The sequence below is a fragment of the Zootermopsis nevadensis genome, unplaced genomic scaffold, assembly GCF_977971745.1.
Source record: "Zootermopsis nevadensis isolate Lab colony 2312 unplaced genomic scaffold, Znev_1.0 Znev_ptg000008l, whole genome shotgun sequence".
Lineage (NCBI taxonomy): Eukaryota > Metazoa > Arthropoda > Insecta > Blattodea > Termopsidae > Zootermopsis > Zootermopsis nevadensis.
In genome coordinates this window covers 12,511,575-12,530,896 of record NW_028259140.1, presented here as the reverse complement: position 1 = coordinate 12,530,896, position 19,322 = coordinate 12,511,575, and the positions used below count along the sequence as shown (strand labels likewise).

At 35.9% G+C, this 19,322-nt stretch overlaps 1 protein-coding gene and 1 pseudogene across 1 annotated transcript; both read left to right on the top strand.

Annotated features, from left to right (window-relative positions):
• The first annotated feature begins 5,722 nt into the window (after nt 1-5,722).
• On the top strand, nt 5,723-9,953 carry LOC147874466 (uncharacterized). Its single transcript, XM_087344704.1, has 2 exons — nt 5,723-8,645; nt 8,736-9,953. The coding sequence occupies exons 1-2, from the start codon at nt 8,596-8,598 to the stop codon at nt 9,949-9,951; spliced, it is 1,266 nt and encodes a 421-aa protein (XP_087200830.1). The 5' UTR covers nt 5,723-8,595; the 3' UTR covers nt 9,952-9,953.
• A 1,241-nt stretch (nt 9,954-11,194) lies between these two features.
• Nucleotides 11,195-14,292, top strand: LOC147874465 (uncharacterized; annotated as a pseudogene).
• Nucleotides 14,293-19,322: the final 5,030 nt, after the last annotated feature.

Below are 19,322 nucleotides of genomic sequence, written 5' to 3'. Positions count from 1 at the left end.
AACTTCATGTACTTGTTCCAGGATCACAAATAAGAAAACTTTTTCCTATGATCATGGCGTCACAAATGTTTCATTTTCGAAATAATAGCCAAAAATAAGTTTCAATGTATGCGTTTATTGCCAAGTATAAGGACAGGGATGTTTCTTTATAACAAATGCTCAAAGGTTGTTCCTCCATTCTCCACACATGCATGAGCACGACGCACACAAGACTGACGAATTTGTTCTTACACACCAGGATTTCTTCGAATCATCTGGCATGCAGTCTGCACACGTTCCCATAGGTCGTCATCATTGTTTATGGGTGTTGCATACACAACGGACTTCAAGTTACCCCACAGATAAAAGTCCAATGAAGTCAGGTCCGGTGACCTTGGTAGCCATGCTACTGGGCCACCACGCCCAATCCATTGCTGAGGGTACTGTTCATTGAGATGATATCTGATGCAATAGGAGAAGTGTGCTGGGGCTCTGTCGTGCATAAACCACAGTTGTCTCCTTGTGGTACATCTTCAAGGAGACGTGGCAAGTGTCTTCTTAAGAATCGCCGATATGAAGGTCCTCTTAGACGCTGTAGAAGCATGTGAGGACCAATAAGCATGTCACCAACAATTCCTGCTCAAACGTTACTTGAAAATCTTTGCTCGAAGCTTGATTCATTTTGATATAAACTCAATTCATTGAATCCTATTTTTTGGCTATTATTTCGAAAATAAAACATTTGCGACCACATGTTCATTAGAACATTTCTTCTTATTTTTGATCCTAGAACAAGCACACAAAGTTTGTAAACATACTTATTACTCAACCTGTGTGCGTGTGTGTGTGTATATATAAGGAGAGCCATCTCGTATTTTGGCATGGAGTATTCATTTATGAGGTTAACTACCAGTTGTAAAAAGTGCATGCAGTGTTGTTGATGGTAGTTGTGGATAATGAATTAGTTCTGATGCTTTATTTTTTATATGTTGTAATTTTGCAGTCGATTTCATACCAGATAGTCGAGCATTGTGCAACATTTTAAAGGCGTAAGTAATGCCGTACATGATTTAAATGTTGTTCCTATGTTTAAAAGATTATTTCGTTCTTTTTAAAGTTTTAATGCTTTTTCTTGTTTTCCTATTGCTCCTTTTGAATTTTGTGCTGCCTCCGTGTTGATCATGTATTTGGGGATTGAATTTAGCTCAAGACACAGATTATTAATGTGTATGTTAGTGCTGGATGTCTTGAGTTTCTATTTAATATTTACGTTTTTATTGATGCTGCGTGTGTGAATTGTATTAGCTAATGTTAGGGGTTGCATTCTTACTTAGCAGGAAGATCTTTCAAAACATCTTTATAGTAGATACTGAAAATATCCACCACCTTAAAGACAAGCATCACTTCTTTTAATGTATTTCATGTGAATTTTCAGTGTTTCTGGGTCTTTGTTGGCACCAGTTTGTAGAGTATTATGTTTTTTTTCCCCCACCAAATTTTATGCTTTATTAGAATGAAGTGTATCTTTCATAAATTCCCCCAGAAAGAAGTCTGGAGAGGTAAGGTGTGGAGACCATAGTAGGCAAAGTCCATGCCCAGCAATGCACTCATGAAAGAACAGTTGCAGTAAAGCAGTTGTTGTGTTCCCATTTACCCCATCATGTTAAAACCAGCAATCCCAGATATTGGACGTCTTTTGTGTCACAAACACTTCCCGTGTCTATAAAACTTTGTTACCAGTCAGTTTATTGTTCCCTCATTCCTTGTCGGGACATGCATTGCTGAATGCTATACACACAGCAGGAAATTTTTTCCATGCAAAATAATGTTCAAGACTAAACACACATTCTGCTTGTGTGTACACCATGTTTGCACTTACACCGCTTTTGCACAACAGGCATGAGCAGCAGTATAACAGACTGGGTGACTTTGATTTCAGTGACATGGCCGAGGCTGGGACAGTCGATATTACATGGGGGTATACATCCATTTGGTTTTATTTTTGTGATGTTATATTTGATTGTTGTTGTGTTGCATTTTAAATGGTACCGGTATTCTGTGTTTTGCCATCTGGCCTTGAATTTTGTTGTTTGAAAGTACAAAATGTTCTTGTTTTGTGATCCGATTAGGTTAGGATGTTGACTGGATTGCAGAGGGCTAAAAGTATAATTTATTATACATTTCTTGTCACTGTTTGTTTCACATGTCACATCTAACCACGTGCTTAGATGCTGAGACCTGAAGTGGGGAATGTAGCTAGATTTACAGACAGAATTCTTACAAGGTGTCATCCTGTATTGCAGTATGGTTTGTGTTCATAACAGTGTGAAAGTTCAATGGAATTTGTCTTCTCTTTTTTTCTAGGTCTTCAAATCTGTGTGTTGGTATCAATGAAGACATCACACCCTCATCTCGAAAGCACGAAACAAATAATATTTTGGATGGGACAGCAGAAGAGAAGACAGCTCAAAATTTACTGCAATGCACAATTTGTGACAAAATATACATGATGAGAGCAAAACTGAATTTCCATATAAGTACACATACACGAGAGTTCCACTGTGATTCATGTGAAAAAGTTTTCAACACCAATAAGCAGCTCCAGAGGCATATGATGGTGCATACAAATGTACGACCACACATCTGCACCATCTGCAACAAGGCATACAAGATGAAGTTTGAACTCAATGGACATATGAAGAAAATCCACTCAGGAACTAAGAACTTCGTATGTGATGCATGTGGATATGCAACTGCATATAAATCAAATTATGATATACACCTGAAGAGACACTTGAACAAGTACAATTTGACATGTCAAATTTGTGGGAAAGGATTCTATGCAAGCTATGATCTAAAAGTTCATAATAACATTCACACTGGCAACAGACCCCACCAGTGTGATGTGTGTGGTAAGGCATTTGTGTACGACTCACACTTGTTGAAACACCAGCAGAGCAGTCATCCAAAGAAAGATGCAAAGCGCTTTAAATGTGAAGTATGCAGTAAGAGCTTCCCTTTCAGGACCTCATTGATGTCTCACATGAATACTCACACAGGAGAGGATCGCATTATTTGTGATGTGTGTGGGAAGAGTCTGTGCAGCAGATACTCACTGAAGGCACATCGACTGTCGCACACGGGTGAGAAACCATATGTCTGTACAACATGTGGCAAGGCTTACAGCAGTTCAAAAAACCTGAAGATTCACCAACTGACACACACTGGGGTGAGGCCACACTCTTGTGACACCTGTGGAAAAACATTTACACAGAGATACACTCTTGTTATTCACAAACGTTACCATAGTGGGCAGAGACCCTACCAATGCGAAATATGTAAAAAGGGTTTTGTATCCAAGAATTTACTGACCTCACATCTTAAGACATGCTCATCGTATCAAGAAGCCTTTCGATTGTACTGTCAGGAGTCAGCATCCTGTGGCGAACCTGCCCAGCTTAATACAGATTAACAAAATGCAGTTTATATTTTTTTGTGTGTTTTTAACTGCTAAACAATCTAATCATTCTCTTTCACTTGTTAGCAGCTCACAGTCTTGATATCAGTTTTTGTTTAATTCTTGAATTCATGAAATGCCTGACAATAATTTAAGCATTTGATTAAGCAATTATTTATCATCACTTATATACATATAATGGTTCCAGCACCAGAACCTTATTGTAATCTACTTTCCATTACAGACCTTAAGCAATCACAAAATTGTTATATATATTGTTTTACAGTAAATGCATCTGCTGCCTTACATACACATTTCTATAATTTACCTTCAGACTGCATACTGTATACCGTGCTATTAACAGAGGTATCCGACCATGTGTGGATGTTGGCTCATTAGACTTAGCATTGCAATTGCATGAAACACATTCATACATTACTGTAATGTTACTGTACCTAAAGCACCTAATAAATTGAAGTCAGGAGCAGTTGTCTTTATTTAATAGATGCTAAATTCTTTTGTGCTTTGTATTTAGGTGGTACCAGAATAATTGGGCAAATATCATAATGCTTCATTTAACAATCATGCTTTAGCATCATTACTTTTCATAGAATTGTAAGATTCTGAATAGAAAAGTTATGGTGTTAGAGAACTTCTTATCATATACCATTATTTCCATCATCCTGACAGTTTATCCACCAACCTTGGTACTGTTCTATGTGGAGTGTGCTATTACTTCATTACAGTTTGCAGTGTGCAATTTGCCGATTCTCGGTGGGCAAAATTCTGAATCCAAGAATAACATTTTCTGTTTCATTGTTGTTTAGTTTCTACTTGAGTACATTAAATACGTTATTTATGCACTGTTTGCACTTAGTCCACAAAGTGAACATATACAAGGGATGTCATGTCTGCCCGTCCTAGTGTCCACTTAACTGCATGTAATAACTGAAGGAGAGTTGGCTGTGCTTCTTTTTTAAATTTTAAACGGAAGAGTCTTATGAAACATTAACTGGCGATTTTTAATTTACTTTTCATTTAGACTTCTGTGGCATGCCCTCCAAAGTTAAATTTATATGAATGATTATTACAACTGAGAAACAGTAAAAAGGAACAGTGAGGAGTTAATGAAACAACCGAGTGAAAACTACCTTCTTCACTATTTGTGTCAGTTGTACAGATAATTTCCACATTGAAAGCACTGATGTGTGCTGGTGGGTTCAACAACAGATTCAGAACATCATGAGATAAGCTTCCACTTTTCTTTTGTGGAAGTTTGCGTAGATAAATAACAATTTGATGGTATTAAGATCATTAAGTTGTTATCAAAACCATTTTACTGTTTGTTTTGCTTTGTGTTAGATATCATTAGGAAAATTTTGAAGGCAAAATTTACTAATGACGTAAGTAAGGAGGTCATCATTTCATGACTTGTTACTGCCTTGAAGCCAAACATTGAAGAATTGTTTTCTGGAAATCTTATGCCGCACCACTTAAAAAATTACGAACAAGTTGAAGCACAAAAATGCAATTAGTGACTGATAATGTTAACATTTACACAGTATAATGACAAGTTTCTTTATGGTACCTCATTGTGCTGTTCTGTCTCATTAAACTTGTAACATGTTACTTTCTTTGGTATTTTGCTATACACTTTCCAATTCGGATTATATGAATCTGTTATTTGTGTGCAAAAATATTAAAAAATAAATTAAAGGCTCATACAGAAACATTTCTAGGAGAGCCCCAGTGTGGATTTCGGAAAGACTGTTCATGCACAGACTCTGTGTTCAGCTTAAAGTTATTAATTGAAAAGAGGAGGGAATTTAATTTAGAAACACACCTACTTTTCCTGGATTCTGAAAAGACTTTTGATCATGTTGATAGATAGATATAAGAGAAATATACCTGACCCATTATTACAAGCCATATATAAGATATACGAGCACAGCGAAATAAAAATTAAATTGAACTCGAAATTAACAAAATCAGTGAGTATAAATAGAGGTGTAAGACTACGCTGTCCTCTCTCACGAACATTGTTTAACATATATATGAATGAAATTTTCTCTGAGTGGAATGATGAGGACATAAATGGATTAAAACTTTCCAAAAGTATAGATGTCAAAACTATGCTTTTTGCCGATGACCAAGTCCTGATAACTGACTCAGAAAATTCACTACAGAAATCTGTACATAATTTAGTAATGGTGGCTTTGAAATATAACTTAAAGTTTTCTACTGACAAGACCAAAACCATAGCATTCAAAGGACCAGATCCAAGATAGTAATAAATAACACAGTCATACCACAAATTAACACATTTAACTATCTGGGATGTAAAGTATCGTATGAAACAGAAAAAGATCTCCCAGCAAAATTATCTAAATACTTACAAGTTACAGGCATCATTAATCAAATCGTTAAACCCTCTATAACCCCAACACAAACTAGATTGAAAAAATATAATATCTTGGCCATACCTACACTTCTTTATGGATGCGAAACCTGGATAATGAAACAACGTGACAAATCAAGAATTGCAACAGCAGAGATGAAATTTTTAAGAAAAACAGCCAAATACAGATGGAGAGATCATAAAAGAAATGACGTCATCCACAAAGAACTACAAACAGGGCAGTATCGGAAAAAAATCCACAGATACAGAAGGAACTTGATCCAACATGTACGAAGAATGGACAAGAACAGATTTCCACATCAAATTTTGAACATAAAAATTTGTGCTCACAGTGCATTTTGGATCATTGTGTTCAGTTCTGCATAGACACAAGGGCTAACCACTTTCAGCAACTTATGTGACAATGTGGTTTCGCAGGGACTGAGATGTACTTACAGTATTTGGTCATGTCAGCGCATAAAGAGTGATTTTGTTGCTGAAAGCCTTTGGCCTATAGCAAGAGGATTACTCTGTTTGGTGTGTGTCTGTGTGTGTAAGCTCATATTAATGTTTTAAATTTATGGCAATGTTTATGGACACACTTTAGCATGAATCATTTGTGTAATTTCACAGATGCTCATTTGAGAAAGGATTTTATCACAGACACCACACTTGTATTCTCGTAGAAAAATAATTTATGACACTGTGCATTATAATCTTTACACTATAGATTTGTATCTACAATAAATACACACACACACACACACACACATATATATATATATATATATATATGCAGAATCAGAGGAACACATTTGTCTCCTTGTTAATATTGGATTTGAATTGTTGTTTGAAATATTGACAGTTGTGAATAAGCTCTGAATTTGAAGTGGCTATAAAATACTTTACAATCAAGAAATCTAAACTTGTCCCTGTGTGATGGTCATCATTTGTTATTTACTGAGATAACATTTAACAAGAAATCAAAATCAAGTATTTAGCAACATTCTGGGTAGGGTAGGTTAAGTTATCAGAACAGATATTGATCTAATCAGCAGTAGTAGCATTCATGCACAGTTTTGTACAGTATTAAGATGAAGTTACAAAATAACATTCCAATTTTTGTTTATTATTGCTGTTATTTCCAATATGCAAAAACATATCACACATACTACAGATATATTTCCAAGTTCACACATTCATAACTTTTCTCCATGTTGATACAAACATGTATATTGTAATAGCTCTCAGGCCTGGAATTTTATTTAAAATTAGACATAATTAATAAGTGGTTCTTAATGCTGTGCTATTATGTTCAGAGTATTCATGTAAGGACAACATTAAAGACCTAGTTATTCTGACCAGCATTTTATTAGCTATGTCAGCTAAGCTGTTAATTGTGCCTATGTAATGGCTTGAGAAGAGCTGAACAGAATTTAGTGAAATTTTGTATTGGGTAGTTTTACTAAAATTTGTCAAAACATTCCGGTTTTATTTAAATTTGAACAACAATAATGGACACTTTACATGAAGACCTTGTATGTTTTTGTATACAGAAATTACTGGGTGGGGAATATCTATGTAACGAACTTCCCTGCTGTTCACAAAGGTCAAATATTGGCACATGCACCAGAAATGTTATGCATTGCATACATTTCCTAACTTGTTCTCTATTATTGTTATTTCTGCTTCACTTTGCATACATTTCCTAACTTGTTCTCTATTATTGTTATTTCCGCTTCACTTTTGGTAAAAGTTACTCCATGTCTAGAGTATAAATGTTATTTTGAAACAGAGTTTGGCAATTTATTACAATTTTTAAGTTGCTGCCTCCTTTTACTAGTTTTGTGTAAGGGGGAAAGTACTGTGTTGTTTCATGAAGAATATAGAATTGTTGTAACAATTGTATAATGTGAATGTAATGATGTAAATTGTGTTTCATTTCTGCAATTGACTTGTGCATACTAGCATGCATCTGCTGAGGGTTTATATAAACATATGCATAATATTTATAAACTTGACTAAAAAATGAACAGAAAGTTGCACACATTGTATTCATGTTAACACATTAACAACCCAGATTCCAGTTAAAGTGATATAATTATGCAAGACAGATTTTGATCTTCATGTGGCAGTGTATATATGTATACAAATAAGGGTTACAAGAATATTTATTAGGTACTCTTTGTGCTGTACCATTTGCAAAGAATGCCTTATGGGCCCATCCATATCTGTCTGTTGGTTTCATTTTTCCTATGGGAGTAGGCAACATCCATGAACAAGAGTTATTGCTATGCAACACTGGGAAGATATGCTGTTGTTGGAGCACACTTGTGCAACAATGGGCTCATATTATATTCACACAAGAATGACCTAAGGAGCAATTAGCCCTGATCACATTACTGCAAGAATGTCCCAAGGAGAAAAAATGCCCACAGATCACATTAGTACAAGAATAACCAAAGGTTAACATTAGTGCAACAATGGCCTGTGTGATGTGGTGTGAAGAACACCTTTGGAATGTCAATGTACTCCAAATAATAACACCTTTCCAGTTTTTGTATATATCCAACTTGCATTGATTACTACAGGGTGAATACCTTTGAAGAGATAAGTGTTTTCTGAAAATTTATATTTGCCAAGTTGTGTGATACCCAGCATGCAGACAAGACAAGATTGCTGTGCAGAAAATGGGACCTGTAGGCAGAATGTAACCTTGTTATGTTATTGTATGAGGGAAGCATAGAGTTGTTTGCATAGAATGTTGAATATGTGCCACTTGAAACATGATGGAAGCAGCTTAGGGCAGAAGTAGGTATTTTAAGGTAGTGAATATTGCATGAGAGTAACACAGCATATTATTATTATATAATGGATCAGTTTTGTCTGTCTTGTTTCTAGGTCTGCAAGTTTTGGAAAATCTGGAGGCAAGAAAATCAAAACCAAGGACAAGATCATCCTCAAAGCTAAGAGCCAGAAAATGTCTGCTAGATATCTGAGAAGCAATCAGAACATGATAAGGTGTGAAGAATGTGGACAGAGTTTCCATAAGTGGGAGCTAGTCTGTCATAGACAGACTCACAAATCACTGTCCTGCACATTCTGTAACAAGACTTTCTCACTTAAAAGCAAACTCATATCACATATGAGAATTCACAGAACTGTAAAGGAATTCAAATGTGCCTGTGGTGTGGTGTTCCATTCAAGCTCAGAGTTGAAGCGACACATGAAGAGCCATGTTCCTCCAAAAGAATACAAGTGTGAGGCTTGTGATAAAATGTTTTTCTCAAATCAGCACTTGCAAAATCATGTAAAGACCCATGCCAAAGAGCGTCCATACGTGTGTGATATTTGTCACAAAACTTATAAACGTAAATATGAGCTCACAGGGCATAAGAAGATTGTTCACACTGCAGAGAGCAGACATGAATGTGATATCTGTGGGTTTTCAACATTATACAAAGCCAATCTGGAGGTACATCACAAGAGACACCTTAATGAATTTAGGTTTTGGTGTGATATCTGTAAGAAGGGATTTTACACAAATTCAGAGCTGCAGGGACATAAGAATTTTCACACAAATCAAAAGCCTCATCAGTGTGACATATGTGGCAAGGCATTCCTCTACAAGTCAAACCTGTGGAAGCACCAGAAAAGTAACCACCCAGGAAAGGATTCAAAACATTATCAATGCAGTGTCTGTGGTAAAAACTTCCCTTTTAAGAGCTCGTTGACATCACACATGAACACTCACACAAGGGAGCTGAAATTCATTTGTGATGTGTGTGGGAAAGCCCTCTCAAGCAGCATGTCACTCAAGGCCCACAAACGGCTGCACACAGGTGAGAAACCATGTGTCTGCACCATTTGTGGGAAGGCATTCACCAAGAGCTTCACTCTCAAAGTGCATCAGCTCACCCATACAGGGCAGAAGCCCCATGCTTGTGACATCTGTGGCAAGTCATTTACACAGCGCTCCACTTTGGTTGTGCACAAACGCTATCACACAGGGCAGAGACCCTACCAGTGTCAAGTGTGCAGCAAAGGCTTTGTATCCAAGACATTGCTCAACACTCATCAAAGGAGTCATGATCAGGCATGCTTTTTCCACCTGTAAAAATTAACAACTATTCCCTGAAGTTATCTTGTACAGAATTGAACTTTTATATGTTAAAAGTCAACATGACTGATAGTAGTTAGCCTACTCATGAGATTTCTTTGATAAATTACATAGGGATTAGATTTTTAACAACCAATTACTGATATGCAGTAATAGTTGTTTATTAACTTATGTTAATTTAACTTATGTTAATTTAACTTATGTTTTCCAATATATTGTAACTTAAATATTTACTAAATATGTTCAAAGTGGCTTTTCACAAACAAATAATGCCTTATTCATTGTAATTGACACTACCCATCCCGTGAATATGATGTATAGGGTAAAATATTGTTGATTTTAGAATTTGTCAATGTAGAAACATTTGCACAATTGCATTCTGATAGTTTGTTTATGATTGAGAGCTGACCCTTAAATACAGAGATGTGGTTTTCAGACCATGCTAAAAGCTAACAATGCCATTTTACCATGTTATATTTTCATCAGTTACCCATGCATATCTACCTACTTTAGTACTCACATTGTTTCACTTGACATGACAGTGACTGCCTAGGTCTGCAGGTATGAAGTTTATTAGCTGCACATGTCTTTTTGTGATCTTCAGTACCATACCTCTGTGTAAGCTTTATTAGATAGCAATTAAGGATGGACCGTCACGACTTGTGTTAGCAAATGTCTCAAATTTTATTGAAACAGTACAGGAGTGGTTGGATGAAGACTATGATGATGTTGATGTTTAACTAAATAGCAATGAACCCATTTTAACAAGTGACCATTACGGGAATTCAGTAATATCTGGAACAGGTGACATTGAAAATTACGTGAGGTAAGTTCTTCACCGGGTGAAGACAGTTGAATTAGGAAAACATTTTATGGTAAAAACAGATTCAAATGGGTAGCGGAACAATTTGTCAGCAGAAGGAGGATGCCAAAGTATGGCATCTTCATTCAGCTTCCTGGTCTGCAGCCTCCAGCCAGAATCATATCATGATTTCAGCCACTTCAGGTATGTAATTTTCTAATAACTGATTGATATAATGCTATGGGATATTGAGCAGCAGATGAATGTAAAAATCAGAAAGGAAGAAGTAAATTACAAAGATAAGAACATGCCTGATATCCATGATGCTACCTCTGAACTAAGAACATTTATAGAGCTGTTATTTTACACTGCATTTTTCAGATCAAACCATGAGGGTTTCAAATCATTTGCTACAGATGCGACAGCTTTTATTGCATCATGAATGAAAACAGATTTTCAGTATTGATTTTGATGCTATGGTTTGATAACCTGAATGACAGAGATGAATACAGAAAGTCTGATCATGCATCCCCAGTCTCTCATTTCTTTTAGAAGCTTGTAAGTAACTGTCAGGCTGTATACTCTATAGGAGGTTGTGCATATGTTGGAAAAATGTGGGTGAGCTTCTGTGGATACTGCTTTTTAAAAGTGTTTGTACCAAGTAAGCCTGCTAACTATGGCATAAAAGTCAAGAGCCTCACCGTTGTCAGAAATTCTTACTTTCACATTGGATACATTTCTGTAGGCAAGAATCCAGATGATACAAATCTTTCAGCTGACACACAGCATCTTGCAAAGCCAACTCAATCTGTGATCTTTTTCTTACCATCTACAAGGAAAAACCCATAATATTACAGTAAACAACTGGTTTTCTTCCATGCAGCTTGTCCAGTTATTGAAAAAGAGAGGGCAAACCTATGCTGGAACATTGAGGAGCAACAGGATTGAAATTCTATTAGAGATCTTAGCACACAGGTCAGGAAAAGTAGGCTCATCACTTTTTAACTGAATAAAAGATATGACATTAGTGTTTCATGTCCCAAAACATGAAAATCTGTGATATTGGTGTCATAAGTACACCTACAAAAGAAAAAACTATAAACTGTTAACTACTACAATTTCATGAAGGCTAAAGTTACTCACTGGATGGGAAGTGTGCTAATTATTTCCAGTGCGTTAAATTATAAGATGGCCAATGACCACATTTTGAGGAATTTGGATATAAATGGTGTGTACTCCTTCATTCTCCACACTTCCTGTGAGGATGATTGCCTGGTTAGTTGGCGATGAATTTTTGGACATTTGGAGAGTCCTAACGGTCAAAAAGTAATATCCACACACAACCAAAGAGAAACTTCAGACAGGGAAAAGCCTGTGGTCTGTGTGATCCAATAAAAGAAGAGGAAGACAGCTAATATGTGCCACTTATTCAAGAAACTGGTGTATCCATCATGCACAAAGATAGGTCTCATGTGCAGAAGATAATATGTAAGATATATACAAACAGTGGTTACTAAGAAGACGGAGGTACCCTTTTACATATCCATGTTTCGCAGCTGAGACAGTTCTGTAAGATATAAGTGTGAAACATTTAACTGAAGAAATTGCTACTGAAGAGAGAAAGGTATACATGGTTTGAAAATACATTGTTTTTTGTGATAAATAGTTTTTCAACACATAACAACATAAATAAATGAAAAGTAAATTTACATCAGGAGAAAACCCATACATGCTCGACGATGTTTTAACTATTTGTAAGTCTGGAAGAGGGCTGCCATGATTTTTTACATCAGTCAAAGACAATTTAGAATAAGTAATTTGCTGTAACTATGATACACTTCCTTTGCTCATTATTATTATCAGAACAAAAAATAGTTAGCATACAGAATTATTGAACACTCATTAACAATAAATAACCACGAAACAGTTTGTAATACAGAAACCAGTCTAAAACATGTGGTACTGGGAAAGTGTGTTTACTATAAGCCGGCTGCAGGGACTTCAGCTCTGATACATGCTGTACCAGTGAACTACCCCTCACTCCACCTCACACTGCGCTGTCCACTTGTGACAAGCAAGTGGATCTGCGAACCTTGTAGCCCTGATACACACTGTACCAGCAAACTTCCCGTCACTACACCACTCTCTACTTTTAACTGGCTAGCCACTCTGAAATCCTTTCTTTGCATTCCTCACCCTTGGACTGTCAGTTCATCCAATTAGTGGGTAATGACAACATAAGGGGCAATATTAAAATAATGATATACAGGAAATAAAGTGTTACAAATTATATAAATACAAAAAATAATTTTTTTAATTTTTGAAAAATTATAGGGGGTGCTGCAGCTCTTATGGATGGGCCGCCAATGATTATTTTTAGTTAACTTTTTTCAAATTGTTCAATGGCTTTGATCCAAAAATGTAACAAAACATTCCTGTTAAGACATCCATATGAAGCAAAGAAAGTTTAGTGAAAGTGTGAAATGTTACATTTGTACACACAGAAAACAGTAAACCAAACTTGTATTGCATTTGCTGTTAGAGGATTTTCATATAATTGGTGGACAGTTCAGAATCACACCACCCTGTTGTATTGTACTAACTTGGTTTGTGTGATTGTCATTCTGACTTCTTCCTTCAGTGTAACATTTTTTAAATAATGCTGATGTAAGTTCCTGAAGGAGTACTGTGAAACAAAGTTGTAGTTTTCTGACAGTAGACTCATTATTAAGTTAGTTAAATAAGAATTATTGTAACATACAGAAGAATTTAAATCATAAATCATATTAAGATGTTTACCAAACTAATTCATTCTTATCTAAAATTCTGAAAAGGTCTGTACAGTAGGATTATCATTCTTGGCCTGATTACTACAACATACTTGAGTTTCTTAGATGCTCCTGTTCTTCTCTGTTGAATTAAATATGCTCTATTTGATATTTTGACTTGTTTGCAGTGTTAAAGGAACTTTCTCTCTCTCTCTGGACCACAGAATATTAGGATTTAGTAGTTGTGAAATTTACAATTGAACTTAAAATGTAGGAGTTAATTATGGGAATATGTAGCTATGAAACAGTATAGGAAAAGATGAAAATTGACACTTTGTATAGACAAATTTGTAGTTATATAAATACTGCATATAAGTCCAACATGCATACTTTTTGGCAAGATTTTTTTTTGTGGGATTTGAGGTTTCACAGCGGTGAGTCTGAAGATTGCAATCTTCTGGGTTGTTGCACCATGTAGTCTGGTAGATTTCCACCAACGTTTCAGAGGTCATACTGCTTCCATCATCAAGGCTCAGAGTAATGAATTTTAAAGTTGTTGGTTATATTGATAGTCACAAACTTTAAATTCTGTTTTATTACATTACCTGCTTCAGAATTTTTTGGTATGGGTATTTGAGGTCAGCCAGCCTATATTTATTTTTAAATCATTATGTAAATGTGTATGTGAAATAACATATTGGTCTTGTGTACTGGTTTTGTTGTAACAAACTCACAATGAAACATGAAATAAAGTTATCTTAAACTGTATTATGATTGTATTCCTAAATGTAATGCCTCCATAACTCATATACACCTCATAAATTGTAAATAATTGTAAATGTAATAATGAAAATTTATTTTCATTTTAAAATATGTCTTATCCTACATGTCTTCTGTAATTTACATCTTGTTGTTTTCAAAGGCTCTTCTGCAAGAGAAACGTCTGTTAATGCTTTATAGGACAACTCTACAAACATATTATTTTTCATGAACTCCAAAGATATCTGGTGCCCTTTAATTTAAATTTCCATATGCATAATTAATCTTTATAAATTAAACTATTGTTATATTATACTAATTTTTCCTGTTGTTTCATGTAAGCACAAAACTTAATTTTCCCATTCTAAATAAATTTGAGGGTGTTTCAGCACAATTCTGAGAATAGGTGAACCTACTAATGAGGAGGAACATAAGAGAGGAATTGAGAAAAGCCATAACTGTAACCTAATATTGGTGTAGTGATTAAATCAAGAAAGATGAGCTGGACCAGGTGTGTGGGAAAGAGAATTTTGTACTAAATGTTGATAATTTAACTCAGAGGAGTAAATTATGGAGATGTACACTGAAATGCACTGGCTGAGGGTGGGGTCTAATGGTGGGCTTTTGTATGGCTATACATCTTCATGTTTCCATTATGAAAATATGCAGAAAGGAATTCTTGATCAGCTAACTATCAGTTGCTCAAGTAAGACATTGTACCATGGAGTTACATTTGAAATTTACATTGTGTACAAATAATTGATGAGAGCAGAGAGCTCAATCAATTTATCTTTATTTCTAGGTCTGCAAGTCAGAGTCTTGGTGAGAGCACAAGGGGCTCCAAGGAAAAAAGTGTCTTGAAAACTAAAGCACCTTCCAAAGCCAGCAGTGAACCTGTCCATAGAAGCAAGAAGTTCAGGGACTGTGGAAAAATGTCCAGCAAACAACAAATCATTACCCACAAGAACAGTTGTGAGACATTAGGTGCCATCATTTGTTCAACATGTGGCAAGACATACAAGAGCAAAGCAAAACTAGACCTACATATAAAGACACATGTATCTCCAAAGGTATTCAACTGTGCTTCTTGTGAAAAAGTATTTGTAACAAACAAACAACTTACAAGTCACATGAAAACACATACTAAAGAACGCCCATACATGTGTGAGATTTGTAACAAATCATACAAACGGAAATATGAACTCACAGGTCACAAGAAAGTGCACACTGGTACAAAGAACCATGTTTGTGACATTTGTGGCTATGCTACTATGTACAAAGCTTACTTAGAAATTCACCAGAGGAGACATTTCAGTGAGTTCCGTTTCAAGTGTCACTTATGTGGTAAAGGTTTTTACACTAATTTTGAACTGCAAGCACATAGCAATGTTCACACTGGTGAGAAACCCCACCAATGTGACATATGTGGCAAAGCATTTCTGTATAAGGCCAATCTGCTCACACATCAGCGGACAAATCACCCAGACATGCAGAAGGATGCCAAACGCTTCCAGTGTGAGACGTGTGGGAAAAACTTCCCATACAAAAAGAACCTCCTGTCACATCTCGGTTCCCACACAGGCGAAACTCAGTTCTTGTGTGATGTTTGTGGAAAATCACTGACCAACAGCCGTTCGCTCAAACTCCACAGACGACTACACACCGGTGAGAAACCTTGTATCTGCACTGTGTGTGGGAAGGCATTTACCAAGAGTTTCACTCTAAAAGTGCACCAGCTCACCCATACAGGTCAGAAACCCCACTCATGTGACATTTGTGGGAAGTCATTCACACAGCGCTCTACTCTTGTTGTGCATAAACGCTATCATACAGGGCAGAGACCTTACCATTGTCAAATCTGCAACAAAGGGTTTGTGTCCAAGACGTTGCTGAACACTCATCAAAGGAGTCATGATAAGAGCTACTTCTTTTCTCTGTGATGTGGTGTTATTCTCCAAGCATAGTTTTTTCATTAATTTACATTAATATATTTGTTGCTAGGTATTCACCTGGCTTTCTGATCTTTGACCAGTCATATTTTATTATACTGTTAACTTCAGTTCTTTATCCAAATGTCTTGTAACTAAGCAACCAGCTCCTCTGGAATTGTGGAGCATGAGAGTTTGTTACTCCTGCAACAAATTCTAAACATTAGACAATAAAGTTATTCTACTAAGTTTAATTTTTATCATCAACCTCTGTTTTTATTTTGATATAACCTGTCTCTTCATACTACCCCCCCCCCCCCCCCCAGCTTCCTTTTTTTGACAGTGTATCCTCACACAAATAAATTTAATTGTTTTAATTCATTTTTATCCTGTGCATATTATATGATCAGACCATCAAAAACGTTCTCTATTTAAATATCCTGATTGATGAAGAATATAAATAGTGTGAAGTTTCTGATTCTTTATTTTTTTATTTATCAGTCAGCCTATGATGAGTAAATATTTCATTTTTATTTCTATGCTTCTTGTTCTACCCTCACAGCATAAAACCAAGTTTCTCGCGCGCGCGCGCACACACAAATCAACAGTTAATATTATAGTTTTAATATATATAAATATTTAGTTCTTTGGCAAGCTGTTGAGATGATACATCAGTATGAACCGTGATTACCATAGTAGCCATGGTAAATATTCAAAGTACACATAACGGCAGTCGCCATTGGCAATCATGGTAACCATTGTAAACAAACAAATTCCCGTTATGATCTCCAGATTTTAGCACTTCAATGTCCACCTCACGACGTTCCTAATTTGTCAGTTTGTTGTTACAGCACGTAGGATAGTCAAAACTATGATTTCTAGATCATGCACAACCTCCACATCAAATTTCATCCAAATCTGATCAGTTATTTTTGAGTTGTATTGGCTGGACAGACGGATGTAAGGATAGACACGACAAGCCTGTAATGCATTCTTGCTGTGCACTTCAACCAGAGAATGCCTAAAAGAAGGCATTTTCTGGGAAAGAACTGCTTATAAGTTTTACACAAACACCAAGGAATAATACTATTCCATTGATTAGAGTGATAAGCATGCTCACTGCCCACATCATTATTGAAAGACAGGACTGAATCCCCTGATGTTTCAGAATAAGACATTGAAAACTCCCTTTTGGAACAGTTGAAGTTAATGTAACGTGTAGCTGATTACACTTGAGTTCTTAGAATAGAAGACAAATTTATTTCACAAAGTTACAGTTTGTATATATACAGTGTGTCCATAAAATAATGGTGGGGTAACAAACAGTCATAGTTTTGGAACAAAGCACGACAGAGACATGAAATAAAGGTCAAAATAAAGAGAAACTCTCCAAGAATCTTACCTGTTCAGTAGATTTCGATATGCGCCCCTTTAGTTGCCCTGCAGACATCAAGACGATATTCAAGCTCTTGCCATACACGAACGAGAACATCCGGTGTGATAGATGAAACAGCATCAGTGATCCGTTCTTTGAAATGGTCCAAATTTGTTATTTGGACAGAGAACACTTGTTGCTTCACATAACCCCACAAATAAAAATCTATAGAGGTAAGATCTGGAGAGCGTGGAGGCCAGGCTATCCACCCTCCTCGTCCGACCCATCGCTGAGGAAATGTTTGGTTTACATGATCCCGCACAAATGTGGCAAAATCTGGAGGAGCTCCATCTAACTGGTGAATGAAGTTCTCCGGTATTAAGGAGTGGTTGAAACTTTATTTGGATTGCGGTGAAAATTAGAAAGAGGCTGGCAAATTCCAAGATAAAAGCAAAAAAGCAGTGTCTTGTGATGTACTTTTTTGCAAGAAATAAGTGACATCATATGTTGAGCTAATGCCTTAAGTACAATTAAAAAAATACATTCTGAACATTTAAAATTTCATTGAGGCTGGGGTGTAATGTGCAACCATGAGAGTGAGTTTCAAAAGATTATTATTATTGTCATTAATTCTTAATTCGAGCAAGCCTACAGTAGTTTGATTATGTAAAATAGAATACATTGTCGGTAAATGTAAAGTATTGGTGCCCTACTCTTTGAGCTTATCCATGCAAGTTTAATTTACTGAAAACAAAATTTGTAAAAATTTAATTTACCCTTTTGATTTTTTTATCAATAATTTCCTTTTTGTGAAGGGCTTCATAATACTTTACAATTGCCACATTGTTATTACATGACAATTTGAAAGGATGATTTTTCCCTTTCCCTCTATCTTGGACACCTCTGCAAGTTGGACACATTATTGTAGAACCACAAGTGTCCAAGTTAGAGAGATTTTAATCTTATTATACAAGTTAAAGCAGATTTAAATATCCATACTACAGTGCCACTAGCCAAATATTAGCTCTTGAAGGTTTACTGGTAATATACTATGGCATATAGCCAACTGGACCATGCTTATGCTGTGACACATGGCCAATAAAGGATAATGGAAGCTGTCAGCAGGATGAATTACCAACAACTGTGAAACTTCGCAGGACACTACATGGCAGTGTGCTATCTAACAGACATTAAAAAGTTTAATTTTTCAGAGGGAAAATCCTACTTTGGTGTTGGTAATGTTACCACCACTTCTTGAATAGTTGGATAATGGCACTTGTCTTGCAAATGGTAAAATTTTACTGTCATGTCTGACAGTGTAGAGCTGTACCTAGATGTCCACCATAGGATTTTACAGCATTGTGTTCAGGCACAGGAAAAGCTATTGCAGGTCATTATATCTATTCTGAATAAGGATACCATCAATTTAAAGAAAACATGTGTTCCAAATACTGCATAGCTACCATCTCCGAATCACAGAAGAAATAAATAGCGTATAGAATTTATAAAATTATCATAACTGACAGACTCTTTACATAATAATTGTCTTGTGATGAATCTCGATGTTCAACACCTCTAATAACAAAACCTACCTATGGACATTGCAATTCACATTCCCACAATATGTTCCTTGAGATCCATCATTATGTTGCGCTTCTTTCTGCTCCTTAGCCCTTCAGGTGTATGACTGCATTCCAATAAATTTACTGTAAAAAATTTATTAGTTTGTATGTTTG